The 18,308-nt window shown below is 43.6% G+C and overlaps 1 protein-coding gene across 1 annotated transcript in view; it reads right to left on the bottom strand.

Moving 5' to 3' along the window:
* The window catches only part of WDR27 (WD repeat domain 27), a gene marked incomplete at both ends in the record, with an annotated part of 143,622 nt that overhangs the window by 70,012 nt on the left and 55,302 nt on the right, over positions 1-18,308 (bottom strand). Inside the window, 1 exon segment of the mRNA XM_081998563.1 lies at positions 8,466-8,568. Within this exon segment, the coding sequence (XP_081854689.1) occupies positions 8,466-8,568 (103 nt within the window).

Consider the following 18,308-nt stretch of genomic DNA (forward strand, 5'->3'; position numbering starts at 1 on the left):
CCCCTCAATCCCGAGCCCATCTATATGTTGCATCTCTTCCCTGATGGCCTGAGGTGTCATGGGCCCACCGAGCTATAAATAATTTACCCTTATGTTGCCAGTCCAGATCCACCTGAGCCACTTCAATCTTAGCAGCCTGATCCACCTGATGGTTGTTTTGATGTTCTTCGGTGGCCCGACTCTTGGGTACGTGAGCATCTACGTGACGTACTTTTATGACGAGATTCTCTAGTCGGGCAGCAATATCTTGCCACAATTCAGCAGCCCAGATGGGCTTGCCTCTGCGTTGCCAGTTGCTCTGCTTCCATTGCTGCAGCCACCCCTATAGAGCATTTGCTACCATCCATGAGTCAGTATAAAGATAGAGTACTGGCCATTTTTCTCGTTCAGCAATATCTAAAGCCAGCTGGATGGCTTTCACCTCCGCAAACTGACTTGATTCACCTTGTCCTTCAGCCACTTCTGCAACTCGTTGTATAGGGCTCCATACAGCAGCTTTCCACCTTCGATGTTTGCCTACAATACGACAGGACCCATCAGTAAACAGGGCATATTGCCTTTCGTTCTCTGGCAGTTCATTATATGGTGGAGCCTCTTCAGCACGCGCCACCTCCTCTTCCGGTGATATTCCAAAATCTTTGCCTTCTGGCCAGTCCATGATCACTTCCAAGATTCCCGGGCGATTAAGATTTCCTATTCGAGCCCGCTGTGTAATAAGCGCGACCCACTTACTCCACGTAGCATCAGTCGCATGATGTGTAGAGGGGACCCTCCCTTTGAACATCCAGCCCAGCACCGGCAGTCGGGGTGCCAGGAGGAGCTGTGCTTCAGTACCAACCACTTCTGAGGCAGCTCGAACTCCTTCATATGCCGCCAATATCTCCTTTTCAGTTGGAGTATAGCGGGACTCAGATCCCCTATATCCTCGACTCCAAAACCCTAGAGGTCGACCTCGAGTCTCTCCTGGTGCCTTCTGCCAGAGACTCCAGGTAGGGCCATTCTCCCCGGCTGCCGTGTAGAGCACATTTTTAACATCTTGTCCTGCCCGTACTGGCCCGAGGGCTACGGCATGAACTATCTCCTGTTTGATTTGTTCGAAGGCTTGTCGTTGCTCAGGGCCCCATTTAAAATCGTTCTTCTTCCGGGTCACTTGATAAAGAGGGCTTACAATCAGACTGTAATTTGGAATATGCATTCTCCAGAAACCCACAACACCCAGAAATGCTTGTGTTTCTTTTTTGCTAGTTGGTGGAGACATAGCTGTTATTTTGTTGATCACATCCGTTGGGATCTGTCGACGTCCATCTTGCCATTTTATTCCTAAAAACTGGATCTCTTGTGCAGGTCCCTTGACTTTACTTTGCTTTATAGCAAAACCAGCTTTCAGAAGGACTTGAATTATTTTCTTCCCTTTCTCGAAACTTCTTCTGCTGTGTTGCCCCATACGATGATGTCATCAATGTATTGCAGATGCTCTGGAGCTTCACCCTGTTCCAGTGCAGTTTGTATCAGCCCATGGCAAATGGTAGGGCTGTGTTTCCACCCCTGGGGAAGTCGATTCCAGGTGTATTGGACACCTCTCCAAGTGAAAGCAAACTGTGGCCTGCACTCTGCTGCCAAAGGGATCGAGAAAAACGCGTTAGCAATATCAATGGTGGCGTACCACTTGGCTGCCTTTGACTCCAGTTCATATTGAAGTTCTAGCATGTCCGGCACAGCAGCGCTCAGTGGCGGCGTGACTTCATTCAGGCCACGATAGTCTACTGTCAGTCTCCACTCTCCATTAGACTTTCGCACTGGCCATATGGGGCTGTTGAAGGGTGAGTGAGTCTTGCTGATCACTCCTTGGCTCTCCAGCCGACGAATCAGCTCATGGATGGGGATCAGGGAGTCTCTGTTGGTGCGATATTGCCGCCGGTGCACTGTTGTGGTAGCGATCGGCACCTGTTGTTCTTTGACCCTGAGCAACCCCACCACAGAAGGGTCCTCTGAGAGACCAGGCAAGGTGGACAGCTGTTTAATTTCTTCCGTCTCCAAGGCAGCTATACCAAAAGCCCACCGGTACCCTTTTGGATCCTTGAAATACCCTCTGCTGAGGTAGTCTATGCCCAGGATGCACGGAGCCTCCGGGCCAGTCACAATGGGGTGCTTCTGCCACTCATTCCCAGTTAGGCTCACTTCAGCCTCCAGTACAGTCAGCTGTTGGGATCCCCCTGTCACTCCAGAAATACAGATGGGTTCTGCCCCTATATGGCTTGATGGCATCAGGGTACATTGTGCACCGGTGTCCACTAAAGCCTTATATTCCTGTGGGTCTGACGTGCCAGGCCATCTAATCCACACAGTCCAATAAACTCGGTTGTCCCTCTCCTCCGCCTGGCTGGAGGCAGGGCCCCTCTAATCCTGCTCATAGTACTCGTTACCCACTTCTTGTAAATAGGAATCAGAAGTCCCTTCAAGAGGATCAGAGGTGAGATCAGCTCTTCTATTCTTTCTGGGAAGCTGCCCACTGGAAAGTGGAGCGACGATTTTCCTCGAGGAACCTGAACCCCCTTTTGTAATTGTTTTTCCTTGCAGCTCGCGTATTCGTGCCTCTAGGGTCGAGGTAGGTTTTCCATCCCACCTCCTCATGTCCTCTCCGTAGTCACGCAATTGAAACCACAGGGTGGCTCGTGGTGTGTATCCTCTATATCTTCTCTCTTGAACAGAAGAGCGCTTACTCCTAATGGCTGAGACACTGGTCCGTATGGGTGGAGGGTAGGGCATATCCTCTTTGAATTGCCGGAACTCTCGGGACAGTTTCTCTATAGCAGAGACGCAGGCCCGTAGGGAGGAAGAGAGACTTTCTTCGTATTGCCGGAGTTGGCCAGCCAATTCATCCACCGTTGGTCTCTCTCCGTCCTTCCAGGCCATTACTGCTAATGAGTTGGCATATGATGATGGTGCACTCCGTACAAACTTCCGCCACATAGGTTGCGTGCAATTGACTTCATCTGGATCTTTGGATGATTGTCCATTGTCCAAGTCACCATAAATCACTTCCAGCACCGCTAGCTCCCTCAGGTACTGGATACCTTTCTCCATGGTGGTCCACTTGCCTGGGTGACATAGAACATCTTCCTTGAAGGGATACCTTTCCTTCACACCCGACAGGAGTCGTCTCCAGAGGCTGAGGACTTGTGCACCTTTTCCAATTGCTTTGTCAATGCCCCCTTCCCTAGAAAGGGATCCCAGCTGCTTGGCTTCCCTACCCTCTAATTCCAGGCTACTGGCCCCATTATCCCAGCATCGGAGCAGCCAGGTGACAATGTGCTCACCTGGACGACGGCTGAAATCCTTTCGCATATCTCGCAATTCACTCAGGGATAGAGATCGGGTAGTTACCGTCTCTTTTATAAGTTCTTCCTCTTCCTCCTCTTCAAGCGATGACTCGCTCTCTTCCCTCTTCCGTGCTTGTGATGGCCCTGCTTCAGAGCACTCTGCCTCCTCACTCTCTTCCTCTGGCTCCTTCTTAGCAGGATCTTCCTCCTCCCTTACTAAACGAGCTGACTTCCGCTTCCAAGATTTCTTCTTTTGTACAGGGGCAACTGATACCGGGATGGGCTGGTCCTCTGGTTCAGCTGCAACAGTCTGAGTAGCTACAGTGCCCGCCGTGGGGGTTGGAGTAGTGACAGTGCCTGCTACAGACGTTGGAGTAGTCACAGTGCCTGCCACATTGCCATCAGACCCAGAGAGCCCCTCTCCCCTTTGCACAGTGTTAAATAGGGTTCGGTAGGCATGGGCCAGGCCCCAGCACATGGCAATGATTTGTGTCTCCTTGGAGCTGCCAGGCTGACAGCATACTTCTTCCAGATATTCTGCTAGTTTATCAGGATTCTGCACTTGTTCGGGAGTGAAGCTCCAAAACACCGGAGGTGCCCACCGCCCCAGGCATTTGCCCATGCTGTTCCACACACCCTGCCATTCATAACTATCCAGCCTTGGGGCAGATCTCCGGGTGATATTCTTAAATTGCTTGCCAACCTTAGACAAAACTGAAACCATGTTCCCCAGAAGTAGCAATAGAGGTATTTTAACCAGCCAAGGGTGTTCAAAATACTGAAAAATTATTGTGATGAAGGAGGAAATGTTATGATAGAGGGTATCAAAGGTACCATTCTGCATTTCCTCCATAAAAAACCTTTCAGAGGCAGAAGTATAATTGCTAATCGTCTCCACAAGACTGTAGCCAAAATACAGTAACGGCTTTAGTACAGAGCTCAGATGATACCACATTAAGCTCAAGGTCAGTGCTCTAAAAACAAAATTCACAGGCGAGACATTACTAATCATTGCAGAGTACAGCAGCCCGCAGAAACCAACACCGATCCTTAACATGTACAGCAAAGACGAGAGCATGATGCAAATCAAACTGATATTGTGACCTGCAACCGTTATTATCTCAAGCCTCGGGCCCCACATTGGGCGCCAAAAAGGACTGTCGTGGTTTAGCCCCAGCCGGCAGCTAAGCACCACGCAGCCGCTCACTCACTCTCCCTCCCACAGCGGGACGGGGGAGAGAATTAGGAAAAACCTCGTGGGTTGAGATAAACACGGTTTAATAGGACAGAAAGAAAGAAGGGAACAATAATGATAATACCAACAAAGGAATGTATAAGAACAAGTGATGCCCAATACAGAAATTGCTCACCACCCCGTGATCGACAGCCCGTCCCCGAGCAGCGATTTCCGCCCCCCCGGCCAACTCCAGTTTATGTACTGGGCATGACGTCGTATGGTAGGGAATATCTCTTTGGCCAGTCTGGGTCAGCTGTCCCGGCTGTGTCCCCTCCCAGCTCCCCGTGCACCCCCAGCCTGCTCGCTGGCAGGCCAGCACAAGAAGCTGGACTGTCCTTGACTGCTCAGCAACAACCCAAAACATCAGCACATTATCAACAGTTCCTCATCCCAAATCCAAAACACAGTCTCACACTAGCTTCTGTGAGGAAAACCAGCTCTATCCTGGCTGAAACCAGGACAAGGGATTAACAAGTGGTTAGTACACCGGTGTTATATATGAGCATCAAATTGCCTTATCCTGTCTCCTGTTACTCCTTTCAGTGTCGATGCCATCTGGAGAAGAAGAAACAATCTTCCTACTCTCTCCAGCTTTGGTGCCTTCACAGTTGGAAGACATAAATTTGATTCTGGATTTAGAATGTGTTTCAAAGACAATGTTGGAGGAAAAATCATATACGTTGATGAAAAGCATAGATAAAATGGAAGACAACTTTATACATTACCCATGTATTTTTTTATTGATGTAGCAACCTGTTATGCTGAAAAACTTCTGGGGTTGCAACATAGGTCATTCAGTGTGAACTGTGAGTCCAGGCTTTGAGATTTGACATAGACACAGAATTTTACTTTAGCAAATTCCATTTCAACACTGAAGTCAAAATGTGCCCCTTAAAGTCTACAGTTCAAAGAAAGCTAGCAAGAATGAGTCTGAAAACAACTAAAGAGCCAAATCTTTATTTCTGCATTCCCTACTTCATTTCTGGAAACTTGGAATTTATTCACAGAGCCCTAAGGTCTACAAAGACAAAAATGAAGAACCTAATTAGACATGAAGTAAAACAGCTAACTAGAACTACATGGAACACAGGCGAAGATTAGCTGATTAGCTGTTTCTCTTTTAAAAGGTAGTGTTTCACACTCTCCAGATATTTTTGTCCTTTTAGACTAAGATGTCTTTGGTCAACAAATGTTTAGGTAAACATTTTTGTACAGAGCCCAGGAAAATAGAAATCTAAATCCAATTAGAGTATTTGTCCAACATTCTTAATACTATTGTCTGATAGTCAGAAACCTCAAACTGTTCACTTGTAAAATTATTAGAAATTAAAATATTATGTGTATTCAGCTAAGAAAAAGTCAACCCATATCACTTATAACCTTAGGCTATTTAAGATGAAGAGAAGATCTGGCATTAAAAATGTTAACTTTCTACATTTTCTAATCACAAGGGATTATGGTAAGGATAATCACAGTTCAAACCCAGGATACTATGGGGACCTGCTTTGATCAGACTGTCAGGTCCTGCACAGATCTTGACAAAGGTTCTCTTAAAGAAGTCAGAGTAATCAGTTAAGGAAACAATTTCAACCCATGATTTACAGTATGTACAAATCTCATACTAATGCACACAAAGGCAGTTCAAATAAAAACAAGTGGTTACTTCAACTACACAGAAGCTATACCAAGCTGTTCTCATGTAAAATAAGTCATATACTTTGTAAGCAGAGAAAAAGGCAGACAGAATTTGCATCTCTTTGTTTTCAATAGCATATTTTGGTTTTCTGACTCTATGCCCTGTAGTAATATGGTTTTGATTTTGCTATTAATCAATGCAGCCAACATATTCCCCTCTGTCAAGCACTTCAGATATTGTGAAATAGAAAAAGTGGTTTAAGATTAATGTCTCTAAATTATATTCCAATTCTGCCTCATTTGGCTTTAAAATCAATCGTATTTGTTAATCACAGGGTGCGAGCATTGCACTCGATACGTTGAACTCATGTACATATGTACAAGATAATTGAAGATGCAGTTGCTGGTCAGTGGAAAGTTACATAACTTATTTCCAGAATGCATTATTTCAAGATAACACTTCATATCCACACTGCTGTATTTTTATGCAGCTTTTTGAATTCTAATGGACATTCACTCATAGAATGCAATCTGCAAGAATATGTGGCTTCTTGATACTCTTAAAACTGTTCCAGTTGCACATCAGTCCATCTGTCAGGATGTTATTAGTTTAACAATATGAATGGACTATTCAGTGACATGTTCAATTTTCTTCTTCAAAAAGAAACACAAAGCATATCCAGTCTCAACATTTCAAAGAGAAGCTTCCGAAAAATGCCCCCAAACTGTATTTTGTCCTAAAAGTACAGTTGTAGCAAGAGTCAGAAACTTGGCTCAGTTTTCCTGAGGGGACAACAAGAAGAACAATGAAAGTTCTCTACAGGCATACAATGAAAATTATGCAAAATTCCAACCCAAGAGCCACACTAGAAAGTGTTGGCTGGCACTGTGCTCAGGGACGACATGCCAACTGCAGCAGGATGCAGTCCAGCTATTCAGCTTTCTATAACGAGCAACCATGTGCCAAGAATTTGGAGTAAGGGCAAAATCGTGCTCTATGCCTTTCTTTTCTTGTGTCAGCAGTAATTCCAAAGAATAACCTTAATGCAAAAGAGAAAACAAAAGGTCTTGTGACTGCACCTCTTTTTATACTATTCAAAATCAACACTAATTAGTAATCTCCGCTAAATATATTTATACTATATATGTCATGAACTGAGATCAATATTAGATGCATTTTGTTTCACAAAGCAAAAAGCCTTTCTTTTGTATCGCAAACTACATTTTGAAATGCAAATTACCAGAAACTGGAAAAATATATTTTATCATGGAAATGTTGAGAACACATTAGCTATTGCTAAACCTCCAGCAACCTGCCAATAAAATCTCAAACCTTCACACATGACTGGAGCCAGTATTTCAAAACTAGCCACAACAGTAAATTCCTCTTGTGCTGAATTTGAAGTTGACCAGAAACCCTGTGTCATAGTCCTGATGAGTCACCTATAAAGACCTAGAAGAAAGTTAAACAGCTTTCCTACCCAGCTGTTTTGAAAGGTTGTGTTTACAATGAATCCAACCCCAGCTCAGTTTCAAAGGCCCATACTACAAGCTAGCCATCATCTAGCTCTTAGCAAACACCAGGTAAAACACTGTGCTAACAATGCAGGACTTACTGAATTAAAATTAGGTGCAAACTCAAAAAGGTAGCAATACACTTTTACTCAGGACTCTTTGCTAAGTGTTGTAATTTAAATACAGTTGACATTGAATGAGAAGAAAACCTGTCTAGGGAGGAAACACACACAATTCGAGTTACACCATGAATTATGGAAAGTTCTAATAGCAGTTGAATGACTTTTCACTTTGTATTCAGCTGACTGGTTCATAAGAAACCAGTAATGAGAGATTCATTTAGGAGCTTAAGTAAACTAATGTGTAGTTGCTACATAGTTCCTAATGGTCAGATACGTACACACTATGTAAAGCTCTGCAACAGGGGATAGCGTTCTTCTTGTCTTTGATGGCACATGACAATTCAGAGTCAAGCACTGTGAACACTTTCAGAAACAAGCTTTTAAAAATTACTTTGAGCACTAAGATTTGATTGTTCAGGTATTTTTCAGCCAAAATAATGAACATACAGATCAGGAATCATATGTAACCGCTACATATAAATGAGGTATATGAAAGTATAACAGACCTCAGTTTTGCACATTAAGCTGGATCCATGTTTATGCATGTTTCTAACGTGTATAAAAAGATTCCTTTGTGTACAATATGAGTAGCTCCTCCTACAGTTTAGGAGGAAAATAAGCAAAAACACTACTTACACATTTGTCGTCTGATCCACTGGCTATAAACTGTCCACAAGGAGACACTGCAATTCCACATGGATAGCAGCGGCTACTGTGCCCTTCAAAACGACGTTCGCACCTTCATAGAAATTTCAGTCTTATTAACACCAACGAAAAACTACCTCTTTTACTAACATTTTAATGAAATCCTGCTGAAGTTTCATCCATTTTTCTTAGCCTACAAACGTACTAAGACAAATCCACAAATCAAGTTTTAAATACCTCTGCAGTAGGATTTTGACAAAACTGGAAGACACTAAAGAATTTTAACAGCTAAAAATAAAATGAACACACAAAACTACCCTAGGACAATGCCCAAAGACATTCTTTGGCCTTGTTTAGTTTACAAAGATATAAACATCATTACTATTTAGAAATAAGGAGCTGTGACGCCTACCATTAAGCTACTCCTAGTTAACTATCTCAGCAGGGAAAGCCAAACACGCCTGCATTAAGGGGATGGTGTTGTGAAAGCCAGTCTGCCTCTTTGAAGCTTTAGAAATCTCCCTCAAGTAACTTATATCAAAAAAAGATCCAGTATGTGGAATTTTAACATAAACAATTATTGCTTGTTTTTCTTACACCCAAATCTGGATATTCAATCTGTGTTGCTCTGTTTACATTCCTACTCCATGCACTAATTTATTGTATTTTGTAAATTCAAGAAAGGCAATATCCAAATAACATTCCAAACTCATAAATCTAGCTATCTACCTTTGTAGATAACTTCTTACTTATCTGTCTTAATACAGTCTAAAGGAAAGAACGCATTTAAATTTAACGCAAGGAATTAATGTCCTAATTTTCATGTTAGTGTTACAAGGAAGCATTGTGCAGTAAGTTTTTGATAGCTGAGCACATTTGTCCCATTTAAAAACAATAATGATTTCAATGAGATGAAGATTAATATCCATCTAAAAAAAAAATCCATGGTTGTAAAGAACTGTGATTGATAGCTTTGTAGTCACTACGAAACTAAGGAAAGAATAGTATTTAGAGTTGCTTCAATGATAAAAGACATTTTAATACAAGTTTCAAACCATTCAGAATTATCATTTGCATATGTATACCCTATTTCAGAGCTTTATTTTTATACCCATGAGGTATCATTTCAAAACAGACTTATAATAATCTGTGTTCTTCTTTTGCCATTATTACGAATGCTATCAACCTGCCCTTCTCCTTACAAAACAAATTCATATACTTTGCCATACTACAGCTGTCACGTGTTCCTTTTTTTTTTTTTATATGCTAGGTCCAGGAATTAATTTGAAAGAGTAATATCGCCTGCCAACACCTGTGATACACACTTTCCTGGCCAGTGAAATCACAGACGCTGTGTTAATTTGATTGACTGAACCCATGTGCAGAAGTCTCTAAATTCTTATACCAAATCGTTCCCTTTTAGACATGCATGTATGTGTAAGAATGCACTGAATGCCAAGTTGATTTTGTCCACCCAGGTGAAACAGGAGTACTTAAACAAAACCATTACTTTGTGAGTGATCCAATGGCTATCACTCAGTAAAGCATAAAAAAAAGACACTTTTCAATATATAGAATCATGGAACCTTTAGGTTGGAAGGGACTTTTAAAGGTCATCTAGTCCAACCCCCCTGCAATGAGCAAGGACAGCTTCAAGTAGATCAGGTTGCTCAGAGCCCCCTCCAACCTGACCTTGAAGAATGCTTCCAGGGATGGGTCATCTACCACCTCTCTGGGCAACCTGTGCCAGTGGTTCACCACCCTCATTGTGAAAAATTTCTTCCTTATATCCAGTCTGAATCTGCCCTCCCTTAGTTTAAAACCATGACCCCTTGTCTTATCGCTACAGGCCCTGATAAAAAGTCTGTCCTCATCTTTCTTATCAGCCCCCTTTAAGTACTAGAAGGCTGCTCTAAGGTCTCCCTCTCTTCTCTGGGCTGAACAACCCCAAGTCTCTCAGAACTGTCCTCAGAGGAGAGGTGTTCCAGCCCTCTGAGCATTTTTGTGGCCCTCCTCTGGGCCCGTTCCAACAGGTCCATGTCTTTGCTGTGCTGAGGGCTCCAGAGCTGGATGCAGGACTCCAGGTGGGGTCTCACCAGAGCGGAGTAGAGGGGCAGAATCACCTCCCTGCTGGCCATGCTTCTTTTGATGCAGCCCAGGATACGGTTGGCCTTCTAGGCTGCAAGCACACATTGCCAGCTCATGTCCAGCTTTTCATCCACCAGTACACCCCCAAGTCCTTCTCAGCAGGGCTGCTTTCAATCCCTTCATCCCCCAGCACACACCCAAGTCCTTCTTGGCAGGGCTGCTTTCACTCCCTTCATCCCCCAGCCTGTACTGATACCAGGGGTTGCCCCGACCCAGGTGCAGGACCCTGCACTTGGCCTTGTTGAACCTCATGAGGTTCACACAGACCCATTCCTCAAGCTTGTCCAGGTCCCTCTGGATGGCATGCCCATTCCTCAGGTGTGTCAGCTGCACCATTCAGCTTGGCGTCGTCTGCAAACTTGCTGAGGGTGCACTCGATCCCACTGTCTATGTCATTGATGAAGATATTAAACAGTACTGGTCCCAATTCAGACCCCCACTCATCACTGATCTCCAGCTGGACATGGTGACATTGACCACTACCCTCTGAATAAGACCATCCAACCAATTCCTCATCCACCAAACAGTCCACCCATCAAATCCATCTCTCTCCAATTTAGAGAGAAAGATAGTGTGGGGGACCGTCTCAAAGGCCTTACAGAAGTCCAGATATAGACACCAGTAGCTCTTCCCTTGTCCACTGATGTGGTCACTCCATCATAGAAGGCCACTAGGTTGGTCAGGCAGGACTAGCCCTTGGTGAAGCCATGCTGGCTGTCTCAAATCACCTCCCTGTTCTCCATGTGCCTTAGCATAACTTCTAAGAGGATCTGTTTCATGATCTTCCCAGGCACAGAGGTGAGACTGGTGGGTTGGTAGTTCCCGGGGTGCTCCTTGCTACCTTTTTTAAGGATGGGTGCAATATTTCCCTTTTCCCAGTGTCCAGGGAGTTCACCTGACTGCCAGGACTTCTCAAATATCATGGAGAGTGGCTTGGCAACTACATGAGCCAGTTCCCTCGGGACTCTGGGGTCTATCTCATCAGGTCCCATAGACTTGTGCATGTTCAGGTTCCTCAGGTGGTCCTGAACCTGGTCTTCTCTTACAGTGGAAGGAACTTTGCTCCTCCAGTCCCCGTCTTGTATGCCATCCCCTGAAGAGGTCTGAGAAGAGACAATGCCAGTGAAGACTGAGGCAAAGAAGTCATTGAGTACGTCAGCCTTCTCCTCATCCATTGTTACCAGTTTGCCAGTCTTGCTCATTGCTGGGGTACACTTCCTTTGACTTTCCTTTTCTGTCTGAAGCCTGTACAGACATACCTGTAGAAGCCCTTATTCTTTTCATTCCTGACCAAGTTCAGCTCCAAATGTGCCTTGGCCCTCATGACCTCATCCCTATACAACCAGGCAGTGTCCCTGTACTCATCCCAGGATACCTGTCCCTGCTTCCACTGTGTTTCCTTCTTGCCCTTTAGTTTTCCCAGCAGGCCTCCACTCAGCCATGCTGGTCTCTTGCCTTCCTTTCCTGATTTCTTACACCTGGGCATCGAGAGTTCTTGCACTCTATGGAAGGCATCCTTAAAGATCTGCCAGCTCTGTTCTGCTCCCTTGTCCCTGAGGGCAGTTTCCCAGGGGGTCCTTTTGACTAACTCTCTGAAGAGCTGGAAGTTTGCTTTCCTAAAATTCAGGGTCCTGACTTTACTCTTTGCCTGCTCCTTATCCCTCAGGACTGCGAACTCCACCAGTGCATGATCACTGCAGCCCAGTCTGCCTCCAGTCTTGATGTCGCCAAATAGCTCACATGTATTGGTGACGAACAGGTCCAGTATGGCATCCCCTGTTGTAGGGCTGTCTTATTAGCTGGCATAGGAATTTATCCTCCAGGCGTCTCCTGGATTGCCTACAGCTTGCCGTGCTACTTTTCCAGTAGATATCGGGGTGGTTGAAGTCCCATAGCAGGATGAGAGCCAGCGACCATGATGCTTCCTATAGCTGGAGTGAGAAGGCTTCGTCAGTAGACTCCCCTTGATCAGGTGGCCTGTAGTAGACACCAGACACAAGGTTCCCTTTGTTGCCTCGGTCCCTGATTCTTACCGACAAGCTTTCGACCTGCTTGTGGCTATTCCTCAGATACAGCTCTTCGCGCTCTATCCATTTCTTGATATAAAGGGCAATGCCTCCATCCTTCCTTCCTTGCCTGAACAGTTCCTTTCCTGTCCCTTCTGAACAGCCTATAGCCATCAATAACATCACTTTGGATCAAATCAAATCAAATCAACATAGGATTTGTCCCATCAAGTTTCAGTAACAGTGATCATGTCATATCTTTCTAGCAGCATGGTGGCTTCCAACTCCTCCTGTTTGTTGCCCATGCTGGGTACATTAATGTAGGGGCACTTCACCTGGGCTGTTGGCTGCCCCTCTTAGAGGAAGCCCCTTTAGTTCCTCTGAGGTCTTTCTCTGGTGTAACAGGCTGAGGGGTCTCGCTAGCACCCCGACCCTCTAACCTTGATGTGTCATCTCACACTTGTGGGATGGGTGGGTGAGCTTGTCGTGGGTGAGCCTGATATTATCCCCCTCTGCTTTCGAGTCTACTTTAAAACCCTGTCAATAAGGCCCACTAGTTAGGCATCATTTTACAGAGCCTAACTCTGAACTTTCACAAATAGTATATATATGACTGAATTTCTGTATAGCAAAACTACTGATGTCAATGGACATTTTGAGTATGCAGTAACCAAACTTTTCACCTCAGGCTAGTTCTACCCTAAAACTGTTGTAAATAACCAAATTTAAGAGAACATTACAGCTCAAAGAAGGAATTTATAAAGACAGTCAGTTACTGTGACCAAGATGTAAAAACATACTTCAACTTCAGTTTGTACATAGTTCTTGCATAAATGTTCAGAGACTTTTAGTAACCAATGGCTGCATTTGGACTGTTGAATAACCTGCTTCTATTCAAGCTTCCTATTGGCAGAAAAGAAGAATACCAGCTACCTCAGTCTCCTCTCAAATGTAGCATTCTAACATATATGACTCCAAAGGTTAGGCAATAGAGCATAAGTCACAGAATACATATTTGATTTATGCTCTCAAAGAACTTTACTTTTTGGAAGGTAATTTAAAAGAAAACATAAAGGGTAGCACATGCTTCCTATACCACAGCTTTCACAGAATCATGAGATTGAAGTTGGAAGGCACCTCTGGAGGTCATCTTGTCCAGCTTCCCTGCTCACCTACAGTCAGTTGTCAAGGACCATGTCCGGACAGGTTTTTGAATAGCTCCAAGGTGTGAAACTGCACAACCTCACTGGGCAACCTGTGCCAGTGCTCAGTCACTGGAAATGGTTTCCAGAATTAGTTGTTCCACCACCTTCCCAAGGATTAAGGTGAGCCTGACCAGTCTGTAGTTCCCTGGGATCTCCTTCTTGCCCTTTTTGAAGACAGGAGTATCATTTACTTTCCTTCAGTACTCAGACACCTCTCCTGATCATCATGATCTTCTGAAGATAATTGAGAGTGGCTTTGCAATGGCATCATCCATCAATGAGCTGAAGGCAGGCTTTAAAAAAGGCAGAAGTTTTTAGTGGTGCCTAGTGACAGGACAAGAGGCAATGGGCAAAAATTGAAATACATGAGGCTCTGTCTGAACATCAGGAAAAACTTTTTTACTGGGTGGGTCACTGAGCACTGGTACAGGTTGCCCAGAGACGTTGTGGTGCCTCCCTCCTTGGAGATATTCAAAAGCCATTTGGACATGGTGCTGGGTAACCAGCTGTAGGTAGCACTACTTGAGCAGGGGATTTGGACAAGATGACTTCCAAAGGTGCCTTCCAACTGCAATCATTATGTGATTCTGTGGTTAAGCAGCAAAGGCACTACTGTAACTTTGGACAAGTCTTTCCTTCAAATATCTTAGATAGAAATAAAAATGAAGCATGATGTGTTTCATCTGTCTGCTGTTCCCCTTCATGGTTAGATATAGCATTGCAAGATTTTACCCTCAGGCTCCTACCAAACATTACTCACTGTGCAGAGTAGGTCTCTCCCACAACTCATCCTCAGTCATGTTTTTCTTGTCTCTACCAGAGTCCCAGTTGCACTGTTTGTGAATTTCAGAGTCCCCCCAAAAATACAGTCCTTCTCAATGCCTCTTCTCATTGTCATATATGGACAATGTTCATATAAATGTTTGAAGACAAAGTTTCTTTTTAATCTTATAAAGTACAATGGCATCCAGTGAAAGAAATTTCCTCATGAGAAAAATAAACAAAATTCATATCCTCTGTCCCCCCTGAATATGCCTTCAGGATCAACATTCTCCCTTAAGTAGAGCACTGGCTGTCAGGACTAGTTCTTAGTGTTTAAGACCTTGTTCTCAGGGCCTTGTGAAAGCTAACTTCCTTAAGGAGGTGTTTCTTCTTCACAGAAGTGTCTCTTAATAAGTCACTGCAAACAACTTCCTTTCAAAAGAATTTGACTCCTCTGCATCTGTGACCAATAACTCAATTACTCCACCTATAAATGGATGCATAAGATCTAACAGGATTCTAAGGTTTTCACTGATTTTTTCTTTGCTATACCACAGCAAAATAAAGCAGTGTCTGAGTCATAGGACAGTACCACTTTTCCTTGTGCTAGTACAGCCACAGTAATAACTAATATCCTGGATTCTATCTTCTTAATTGTTTTCCTGTTCAACTTTTCCATTATAATCTGGATGTCTTTTCTATTACAAGTATAGCTACTTCCCCACCCACTTAAAATCCTACTCTAAAAAGAAATTTTAAAAAACTGATTCCAATTAAACTTTCCATAGAAACCAGTAGAAACTTTATGTGATCTATTAACTCCAGATATGTCCAGGTATCACAGCAATGGAAAAAAATTGATTAAAAAATCCTAGAATAAATAGATAGATATTATGAATAAAATTTTAGCTTATTCTAGGAGTTCTCTTACTTCAGGCTTTTTTTTTTTTTCCTCTTTTTTTTTTTTCCTCTTTTTTTTTTTTAAGTAGCAACAGGTGGTGATCAAATTTCTTTTGCATATTGCAAGCTTTATGTGGCCAGCTGGCATGCTATCCAGCCTCCTAAGAATGCTTTTCTGGTCAGAGCTTTTCGGGGGTTACCATGACAAACATCTGGTAATTGCATGGGACAGGAAACAGCCAAGTTTTCCCTATGTTCTCCATTGTACAGTTTTTAGTCTACATTCCAAAATATGTATCTTTTTATGTTGCAAACAACTTGCAGAATATTAGAAAAAATGTAACATGTTTCCTATCTTTGTAAGAGAAAGATATTAGAATGGTGCATGTCTTTATAATCAGGGAATACTCTCGCAATTTCAAGTCTATTTCATTCAACTTGCTGCATTAAAAAAAATATCTTGACTGCAAACCACTTTTCCTTGTATTCTATTACTTTGTTCCAGTGCTCTGGTATTTGTTGAGACCCCTCAGTACCAGCAGATCCATTCAGGCTCTAGAAAATCCGAGTATAACTTGACAGTAGTAGTAGCTAACTTAGAAGTTCTGTACACACGGGTTTCATTTTAAGCGAACACCAAAACCCTTCACATAGGAGATCAGCAAGTTTTCACCAACAGCATCCAGCAGGAACTACATGTTCCCCATCCTGTATACTTTCATGCATCCTCAGTCCCAAACTTGGAAGAACTCCAACCACTGTTTTATCCTTGTTTCCCCTCAGAATCCAGATAACAAGGCTCAGGGGAAAAAGATGGCAAATGATGGGATCCTCATGTTCAGACAAGACCGAGGAGTAATCAAATCCTGAGTATGTGTATAAAGGTATTTTGCTCAGGATGATGTCAAGCAGTTAGTTCACAGTGGAGATGCAAACTGAAAAGTATCTGAAAATTGAAGGGCTATTCATTCAAACTGCATGTCTGACCCCAAGGCTCTCAAAGTGTAATTGTTAGAAAATGTATGAGATGAGTTCCATGTGGTTGCAGGAATTCTACTAAAATGTGTTGCCAGGGAAGCTTATGATCTAGTTGCACAGGATCATAATACTAGTTGGAGATTTTACCTTAATGTCTAAAACTATCTTTATACCATTGGCAAATCTTTTCAGAGGCTGAAAGAGGGTGAAACTTATTTTCCCTGGGATCATGCATCAAAGCATTATCATGCAGCTGAGTATTCTGCAGAAGAAATTCAGTATGTCCAGGTAGTCCAATATTCTTCAAATATCTTCACTGTGGTCCAATAAGCACCCACTGCTTTTTTTCCAGAAAGAGATGAGGAATGGCTATTTCAGCAGCAAACAGCATTAGAGCAGCTGAACTTCTCTTTCTCAACTGTTCAGACTGTGAGTCAGAGGAAGACTGCTCCTGCCACCAAAGGTATTAGTGTAGTGGTGGTTGGGAGCAACAGTAATCTAGCAGCTGTCACATCTACCTCCCCACATCTACCATAGTAGCAGCCCAGACCTCTAAGCTGGGCAGTAATAACTTTTCCCTGCTCTCCCCATCTATGGGTAGATAACGATCACATCTGACAGCATAGCACAACTGTTCCATTCTTTCCTTCAAATTAATTCCCAATTTCAGCTGTTATTATCCATCCTGCTCTCTTATTCAAGATTACATCAGTTCTCTCAGCAAGTTTCACACCTCTCTATTTCTGTGAGAAGTAGAGAAAAGTAAATGCTGATTTCACAGAATCAGGGAGTCACATCATGGTTGAGGTTGGAAGGCAGCTCTGGAGGTCATCTTATCCAACCTCCCTGCTCACATAGAACCAGTATGGCTTCATCAACGCTAAACAGAGGGGAAGCATCACCTCCCTCAACCTGTTGGCAACACTCCTCTTGATGTAGCCCAGGACATCATCAGTCATCTTTGCTGCAAGAGCACATTTCTGGCTCATGTTCAATTTGGTGTCCACGAGGATGCATACCTTTTCTGCAAAGCTGCTTTCCAGCTAGTCACCCCCCCTCAGCATATATTTGTGCCCAGGGTTTACATTTGGTGCCAAAGGGACTTTGCACTTCCCCTTGTTGAACTTCATTAGGCTCCTGTCAACCCATTTCTCCACACTGTTGAGGCCCTTCTGGATGGCAGCACAACCTTTCAGTGTGTCAGACACACCTCCCAGTTTCATGTCACTAGGAAACTTGCTGCATTCTGCCCCATAGTCCAGATTATTAATGAAGATGTTGAACAGGATTGGAACCAGTACTGATCCCTGGGGTATACTGCTAGTTACTGGCCTCCAACTAGACTTCACACCAGTGATCACCACTCCCTGAAGTTCCCATTCAAACAGTTTTCAGCTGTCCTCACTGCCTGCTAGTCCAGCCCATACTTCATCAGCTTCTCTATGAGGTTGTTGTGGGAGACAGTGTCAAAAGCCTTAGTGAAGTCACAGTAGACAATATTCACTACTCTCCCCTCATCTACCAAGCCAGTAATTTTATCACAGATGTTTATCAAATTGGTCAAGCCTGACTTCCCCTCGGTGAATCCATGCTAACTACTTCCCATTAATTCTTTGTCATTTATGTGTTTGGAAACAGTTTCCAGGATTCCAACTCCATCACATTTCCAGATATTCAGGTGAGGCTGACCAGCCTGTAGTTCCCTGAGACCTCCTTCTTCCCCTTTCTGAAGGGCCTTTTCCTCAGAAATTTATAGAAACTATGTCTTCTTGGCCAGCTAAAGATAGGAACAATCACTGAATAGACATTGTATATTTTACAGCAACATATAAAAA

This window comes from Phaethon aethereus (genome assembly GCF_964289735.1).
Source record: "Phaethon aethereus genome assembly, chromosome: 3".
NCBI classification, from domain to species: domain Eukaryota; kingdom Metazoa; phylum Chordata; class Aves; order Phaethontiformes; family Phaethontidae; genus Phaethon; species Phaethon aethereus.